The 8,643-nt window shown below is 41.8% G+C and overlaps 1 protein-coding gene across 5 annotated transcripts in view; it reads left to right on the top strand.

The window, feature by feature from the left end:
* The window catches only part of LOC104984299 (phylloquinone omega-hydroxylase CYP4F2-like), a 24,967-nt gene extending 19,587 nt beyond the window's left edge, over nucleotides 1-5,380 (top strand). For all 5 annotated transcript variants that reach the window (XM_010833974.1, XM_010833970.1, XM_010833971.1 and 2 more), the window contains exons 9-13: nucleotides 170-299; nucleotides 2,861-2,994; nucleotides 3,090-3,154; nucleotides 3,342-3,424; nucleotides 3,833-5,380. In XM_010833974.1, coding sequence (XP_010832276.1) covers nucleotides 170-299; nucleotides 2,861-2,994; nucleotides 3,090-3,154; nucleotides 3,342-3,424; nucleotides 3,833-4,007 — 587 coding nt within the window. In that variant the 3' untranslated portion in view covers nucleotides 4,008-5,380. The remainder of the gene's footprint in view (nucleotides 1-169; nucleotides 300-2,860; nucleotides 2,995-3,089; nucleotides 3,155-3,341; nucleotides 3,425-3,832) is intronic.
* The last annotated feature ends 3,263 nt before the right edge of the window (nucleotides 5,381-8,643 follow it).

Here is an 8,643-nt window from a genome sequence, read left to right as displayed (position 1 = left end):
GAGAGTCCCAGTGTGGGACTACTTAGAAGGCTGGGTCTCTCTACTCCAGGATGTTGCCAAGGGGACCTTGGACCACTCAACCCCTCCCCATCCTCCCCATGGGAGGGTACTGTCCACCCTCTGGTGCTGAAGTAGCCCAGAGATCCAAACCTTTCTTGATACTCCTCAGGCCATGACACCACAGCTAGTGGCCTCTCCTGGGTCCTGTACAACCTTGCAAAGCACCCAGAATACCAGGAACGCTGCCGGCAAGAAGTGCAAGACCTTCTGAGGGACCGTGAGTCTAAAGAGATTGAGTGGTGAGTGCAGGTCCTCATGGTGTGCTCCTGAACCCCTCTCACTGACTCTGTTTCCTGGCTGGGGATAAGGGAAATTTTGTGTGGATTTTGTCATTATTACTTAGTGGGAATAGTAGCAAAGCTCAGAAGCTGGATCTGTTACTCAGTATGGATAGCAGGGTAAAGTTTTCTGGCTTTGAGGACAGAAACTTGGATTTCTGAGATAACTGGTGACAATGTGGGAGGGCAGATGTTGCTACTTAGCACGTATTCACTATGTGAACTTCCCCTTCACTCTGTTACCTTTCTCTCTAAAAATCACGTTTTCAAACATCTTCATTCCATGAGTGTTTGCTGATCTCCTGACCCCTATATCTTCATATTATTTAGTCCAGGATTCACATGGAACTCTTAGGGACTAAAGTCATTCACCACCTGTCCAGGGATACCCGCATCTTCCTCCATCCAGTCCCCATTCCACAAACACTGGTACACTGCCTCCTTCTTCTCAGTTCTATGACATCTCCAATTCTTCTAAGTCCCATTCTGTGTCCTGGAGACTCGGGAAGGACCAGACCCAGTCTTGCCTTCCAGGAGCTCTCAGCCTGGTGAGGAATAGTCCCAGGTCAGAACATTACCAGTGTAGATGGCCAGGGTGGGGTTTTTATTTAGAGAGGAAAATCGAGGTTGGAAAAAATGTCCTCAACTTAGATCTTCCAAGATGAGCAGTAGCTATTTTGAGGTGCATTTTAGGTGCTCTATGGTCAAGAAATAGCGGGGCCAAAATGAAGAGATGGAGAGTAAGAAGGTATAGGGGAGAAGGGGAGTGAGAGGCAGGAGGGAGGGAGGGGTTCGATTTGTACATGTGACTGACTGTGTAAGGTAGATTAATTCCTAATATCAACACACACTACTCCAGAGTGTGGAGTGGATAACCAATTTTGGATATTAAAATAATATAGTTTAAATATAGTCTGAGATTTTAGTATGGAGACCATATGCACATTTTGTTAAATTAACCCTTAAATACTCTCGTTGTTATGGTAAATCATATATTCTACCTGGATAGAGAAACATCTATATGTCCATGTGGCATACAGACACTAACATTTCTTGCTAAATTTAAACCAAATAGTCGATGTCATCATCATCTTTTTTCATCATCTTTTCTATTATTTCTCACAGGAAAGCTAACAATGTATGGATATAAATTTCTTGCCCAGTGAACATGGTAACACTAAAAATATGGAGTGTCATATCAATAGGAAAAATAAAGCCTGTTTAATAAAAGCTCTTGTAACAACTGGAGAGTTAGATGGAAAAAATGAATCCAACTTCTTTCTCAGGTCTTACATGAACATAACATCGACATGAATCAAAGGCATAAAATATAAAATAAATGTATCTTAAAGGCTCTAGAGGGCTTCCCAGGTGGCAGAGTGGTAAAGAATCTACCTGCCAATTCAAGAGACACAGGAGACATGGGTTCTGTCTCTGGGTTGGGAAGATCCCCTGGAGCAGAAAATGGCAACCCACTCTAGCATTCCTGCCTGGAGAATCCCATGGACAGAGGAACCTGGCGGGCTACAGTCCATGGGGTAGCAAAGAGTTGGACACAACTGAGTGACTGAGCACGCACAGGCACAAAGGCTCTAGAGGAAGCCATGGGAAATTATTTGTAGTTCCGCAGAAGAGAAGGCCCTATTCTTGACACAAGTCTAGGAGCTGTACAAGAAGACACTGATATACTGTTACATGAAAAAGATACAGACCAGGGTGTACATTATACAGCATGCTATTAATACTATATAACTTTTAAAATGCAATACACTCTCCTTGGAAGGATACATAAAACAAAGTTACCTAGGGAAACAGTGAGGAGGGGAAATGAGTGTTGGGCCATAGGAGTGTGTAGTTTTCTAATCTTGAACTAGTTAACTGTACCATTTATTAAGAATTTAAATCACCACACAAAATGAAGAGGATTAGGGAAAAAACTCAGTCCCCTTACTGGATCTTATCTTCAAAGTTTATAGAAATTTTCTAGTGAATTCTCTTGTTTTCTAAATATAAAATCATTATCTGCCAAAAATGACACATTTACCCCCACATTCAAATGATATTTCTCTCCTTCCCACCCCCATCTAATTGCATTAACTAGTGTCTGTAGTGCAGTAATAAATAAGAGTAAACATCATTTAATCTGTTTCTTTTGCTTCTTACTCATCTGCCTTTTGATTTCGTTCTTGCTGTAAAGAATAATATATTTCTATACAAATTTTTGAATATTTTTATGGCTAGATTTTGGGTATGTTGCTCAGAAAAGCTGAAAACATCAGACTCAATTTTGTCTGGTTCTTCTGTGATACTGCTTTTCTTTCTATCTTTTTAAAAACCATTTAATTGAGGTACAAGGGATAAAGAAAAAGCTGTATAATTTATGTATATGACTTACTGAGTTTGGAGATATTTGATCCATCTGTGATTTTGTTCTGGGCAGAGAGGATCTTATGGGGCACCAGGAGGGCTGGTGGTGTGTCTCTGTTTTTGCTCCCTGGATAGTTGTCGTGGGGCTTCCTTAGGGACGACCTGGCCCAGTTGCCCTTCCTGACCATGTGCATCAAGGAGAGTCTGCGATTGCACCCCCCGGTCTCGGTCATCTCCCGCCGCTATGCCCAGGACACTTTGCTTCCAGATGGCCGGGTCATCCCCAAAGGTACTCACAATGACTAAGGAAGGAGTTTCCTGGTGAGAAAGAGGGGTCAATGAGGCAGTGAGGACCTAGCCCTGCTGCCCTCTCTTGTTCCACAGGTGTTATCTGCCTCATCAATATTATTGGGACCCACCACAACCCATCTGTGTGGCCAGACCCTGAGGTGATTCCTCCCCCACGTCATACCTCCATCATCCCTGTCCATTCCCCTTGGGAGGCCCAGGGGAGACTACAGAATTCTGATTGGCAAATCAGACATCACCTCCCTCCCATTATACACACATCTGCTTCTCCAAGGATGGATGTCCTGGGAGATCCCATCCAGTAGCCTTGTCTTGTTTTGCCCCCAGGTCTATGACCCCTTCCGCTTCGAGCCAGAAAACATCAAGGGGAGGTCACCTCTGGCTTTTATTCCCTTCTCAGTGGGTCCCAGGTGAGGGTAGTGGGCATCTGAGGTAGGGATGGGGTGGTGTGTTGGAGGTTCTGGGACTGAGATTCCAGACTTGACTCTCTGGTAGGGGAGTGGGGAAAATGAAGATGGTCAGAGTTTTGGTTCTCCTTCCCTCCCCTCCCCTGGAAGTTATAGGAGTGTTTGGGGAATGATAGTGGGTCCAGAAGGGGTCTACATCGTGCTGGGAGTCCTGTTTCCCTGCCTGCTGGTCTGTGTCCCTGAATGGGTTTTCGGTCAGGCTTAGATATTCAAGCCTATGTGGGGGTCCCAGGCAAGTTTCGTATTCTCTATCACTGTGGGTGGGGGTGGGAGTTGTGAGCTAGATTCTAGGAGCGATGGGGCCTGGATGAAGTTTCCCAGCACAGTCAAAGACCTCACTCCGGGCCACAGGAACTGCATCGGGCAGACATTTGCCATGACGGAGATGAAGGTGGTCCTGGCGCTCACGCTACTGCGCTTCCGCGTCCTGCCGGGTGAGGAGCCTCGCCGGAAGCCAGAGCTGATCCTGCGTGCGGAGGGCGGACTTTGGCTGCGGGTGGAGCCGCTGAGCGCAGACCAGCAATGACACAGCAGCCCTTTCTCTCCTGGAATCCTCCCCTGGTCTAGCCACCTCCCTGAAAATTCCCAGGAATAAAAACTATGTGGTCACTTCTGCGCTATTCTCATCAACAGCCAGCAGGGGGCGCTTGGTACTTTCTAGGTTCAACAGGACCGGAGTGGCTGTGAACTTGGGGGATAGGAGGAATGTGTGTGGGAGGGAACGCTGATGTGGTAGCTGGAGCGCAAACCTGAGTCATGAGGGTAAGACTACTCGTTAGGGAAGGTTGACCAGAGAGCTTGATGTAGCCAGGATCAGATTCACTCCCTGCTATTGTACTGCCAAGGTCACCATCCCTGTCTGCCATTTACTAGCTGTTTTGTTTGGGGGAAATCGTTTCTCTCTCAAAGCCTCATTTTATATTACATAATAGTAGCCATGTCATTGCGCTGTTGCAGAAACTGAATAAACAAGTGTGTGCAAAGTGACTGACTCAATATCTGGTAAGCATCAGTACTCAATAAGAGTTCATTTCCTCCTTTCTTTATGCATCACTTTCTCAAATTTAAAATGCTTCAAAGTCATACAAGTCATATTTAAGTTTTGAGACAGGTGGAAACCTGCTGTTGAAGAAAACTATCAGTAGAAGAGTCAGAAAGTAAAAAAATCCCCATAGTTAAATCTATTACACAGTTGCCAGGAGCTTTAATGTGAAGCTGACCTGAAGTTAGGTACTGAAAAAACCAACTTTTTCCCTTCACAGAGACGTGACCCAGGATTTCATTTTTGTCTTGCTGTTCTAGGAAGTGGAGGTTAAGCAGGTTCACATTAGTCAGAGAAGATGGAGGTGGCAGGAGTGGGACCACTTCCTTCAGCACCTGGGACAGTAGCTGCCCCAGGACTAAGCGCACCTTGCCCCACGACTCAGGCCGCAGGGGCTTCTGGGGCAGAGTCCTAGTCTCAGACCCTTTCAGGAGTCTACAAGTTGGGGGACAGAAAACTTAATGGTTAACTAATAAGAAAGAAGCCCTGTAACATAAAAGAGCAAGTATTTAATATATTCTAAGCTGAAAATCACATTTGTTTTTCTTTGCCTTCAGAGTTCTTATTTAAAATGTTTGTCTTGTACCCTAAATGATACCTTATCATAGAAGAAAAATGTGAATAAAAAAATAAGAAGTAAAAATCATGTCCATAGCCCAAACATATCAAAGTAATCACTGTTCATATCCTTTCACACAAATTGCCACGTTTTAAATGTATATGTAATCCTTATATCAGTAAAAATTTGGCTTTACATCTGAATGTATTACAATTACATCATGTAATCGCCTTTAAAAATGCTGTTTTACTGACTACCAAGCACATGAAAGGATGCTCAACATCATTAGAGGTTATTGAAATGCAAATCAATGCCAGAGTGTGATACTGAGAGGGTAACAGGCAGGAGGGCCAGGGGTCTCCAAACGGAGGAAATAGGCTGCAAGTGTCAGACATTTTTATCTCTCTTAAGCAGCCGGAGAAAACAAACTAGCGATATTTTTTTCTTGTCTATACAAATTTAAAAGGAGGTTTCTCTTAAAATACTGTGTTGCCATAATGACACCTGGTTTCACCTGAAGGTAACTCTTCTCAAACCTTGAGTTAACCAATGCATTTTTCTTATGGAAATGTTTGTTTTAAGCTATGTTAATGTACTATTCATTTACCCCAAACTCTGTCTTCAAGCCGGTTCCACCTAATGGCTCAGAACCTACTTGACAAACCAGTATGTTATACACAGATATTGTTCCCCTAATCTATGTAAATGAAACTATTTGTATGGTAATCTGTCCTTCTACAAGATTCAAGTCAATCGTTTTATGGCCCATCTGGTGCCAAGATTATCCCAAAATAAATCTTATGGATGAGGGGCCTGGTGCCATTCTGAGTTTTAAGACACTCTTTTCTTTCGTTAACAGACTGCTAGTGACTATATAACATCCAGCTGAAGACTAGCAGTGGGGGTACTCTTTCTGCCCCCTTCTGATGCCTATGTTAGAAGCTCTCTCTATCTCCTTTATACTTTAATAACACTTTATCACATAAAACCTCTGAGCGATCAAGCCTTGTTTCTGGCCCCAGATTGAATTCTTCTCCTCCAGATGGCAAGAATCCTGGCATCTTTTCGTTCACCAACAACCTTTCAATACCATTTTACACCCACTAGGATCACAAGAATATGAAACAATGGAAAATAAAAAGTTTTGGTGAGGATGTGAGATAATTGAAATCCTTATACACTGTGTTGGGAATGTAAAATGGTACAGCCACTGTGGAAAATAGTCAGTAAGTCAAACCTCGAATTATTATATGATCCAGCCATCTCATGCTTAGGTATATACCCAAAAGAATTGAAAACAGATACTTGTACATGATTCTTTGTAGTGACACTGTCCATAATTGCCAGAAGTTGAATATTTGGGAAACAATCCAAATATCTATTAACAGATGAATGGGTAAACAAAATGAGGTATCATAATAAGGAATATTGTTGGGTCATAAAAACAAATGAAGCACTGATATATACTCCAACATGAATGAACTTTGAAAACATGCTAAATGAAGGGAGCTGGACACAAAGCATCCATATTATATATTTTCATTTATATGAAATGTGCAGAATAGGTAAATCCATAGAGAGAGATTCACGAGATGGAGGGTGGAGTGGGAAATAGAGAGTGACTGCTATTGGGTACCTTACTCCTTTCAGATGATGAAAATATCTTGAAAGCAGAAAGAGGAGATGTGGTGGCTGTACAGTATTGTGAATGTACTAGATGCATGGAATTGAACCTTTTATAGTGGTCAAAATAGTGAATTTTATCTTAAGTGAATTTTGCATCAAGAAAAAAATGCTGTTTTATCCTATTTTTTTTCTTGCTAATCTGGGTTTTCATATAATAATATATTATGAACATCCTCCCACAACATACAATCATCATCTGGGGGTCTTTAAAAATCTTTAAGTGTTAAGTATTCAAGTCACTCTTTATTTTTGTAAATGGCACTGTGTTAGGAAAAAGCTTAGTAAGGATTCTCTTTATGCACTTTTTATATCACAAGTTACAAATTGAGTTACTCTTAATTGCATACCTTTGGGTGTAGAAATTTCATTTATATGTAGTAGATACACATACATGAAACACTTTTCATACAGCATGTGGTACCTGGTGACTCTAGACACTGTTCACTTGGTCCTAGTAAGAGAGGTAACTAAGACTCATGTAGGTTCACTCCTCCAGTCCCCAAGGGCCTGTGTTTATTACCTTTTTTACTGAGAAAGAATGTGAAGTTCAGAGAGGGCACATCAGCTGGAGAATGGCAAAGACCAGCTTTGACCATGAGCCCTCTGACCCAAAGCCCAGTGTTTGCCCAAGTCCTCATTCTGTTATGAAATCAGGAAACAATGGTAGTTATTCATGCTTGGTGCTGACTCTGAGCCTGGGAGTGTTGTTATAACCATTTAACTCATTTAAATTCATTTAAGAAGAGCATGCCCAAATTTAGTCTGGTGGTCCTGATTTGAATCCTGGAACCTGGAGTCCTTGTATTTTTCTTTTTTTAACGAGCATGCATCTGGCTTTTCATAGTTTGTATATGTTGTATCCTGCTGCATGGAAGGCAGGGCATTAAGTATGCAATAAGCATATTACTACCATAAAACTAAGCATTTTTCTTTTTAATTTTAAAAATTTTGAAAATTAAAAATTTTATAATTTTCAAATTATTTTTTAAATTTATAATCACATAGATTAGCAATTACAATGAAAAACATTTTGCAAGATTCATCTAAGGAAAGAAACAATTGGTTACACATAGACTACTTGTAGTCAAAGGCCAAAGCCTTTGACTGTGTGGATCACAACAACCTGTGGAAAATTCTTAAAGAGATGGGAATACTAGACCACCTTACCTGCCTCCTGAGAAACCTGTATGCAGGTCAGAAAGAAATAGTTAGATCTGGACATGAAACAACAGACTGGTTCCAAATAGGGAAAGGAGAATGTCAAGGCTGTATATTGTCACCCTGCTTATTTAACTTCTACGCAGAGTACATCATGAAAAATGCTGGGTTGGAGGAAGCACAAGCTGGAATCAAGATTGCCGGGAGAAATATCAATAACCTCAGATATGCAGATGACACCACCCTTATGGCAGAAAGCGAAGAACTAAAGAGCCTCTTGATGAAAGTGAAAGTGGAGAGTGAAAAAGTTGGCTTAAAGCTCGACATTCAGAAAATGAAGATCATGGCATCTGGTCCCATCACTTCATGGCAAATAGATGGGGAAGCAATGGAAACAGTGAGAGACTATTTTTGGGGGTTCCAAAACCACTGCAGATGGTGAATGCAGCCATGAAATTAAAAGATACTTGCTCCTTGAAAGAAAAGTTATGACCAACCTAGATAGCATATTAAAAAGCAGAGACATTACTTTGCCAACAAAGGTCCATCTAGACAAAGCTATGGTTTTTCCAGTAGTCATGTATGGGTGTGAGAGTTGGACTATAAAGAAAGCTGAGCACTGAAGAATTGATGCTTTTGTACTGTGGTGTTGGAGAAGACTCTTGAGAGTCCCTTGGACAGCAAGGAGATCAAACCAGTCCATCCTAAAGGAAATCA

This window comes from Bison bison, unplaced genomic scaffold (genome assembly GCF_000754665.1).
Source record: "Bison bison bison isolate TAMUID 2011002044 unplaced genomic scaffold, Bison_UMD1.0 scf7180017863978, whole genome shotgun sequence".
NCBI lineage: Eukaryota > Metazoa > Chordata > Mammalia > Artiodactyla > Bovidae > Bison > Bison bison.
The sequence above is the reverse complement of the archived record's forward strand: the minus strand, read 5'-3'. Positions and strand labels throughout refer to the sequence as shown.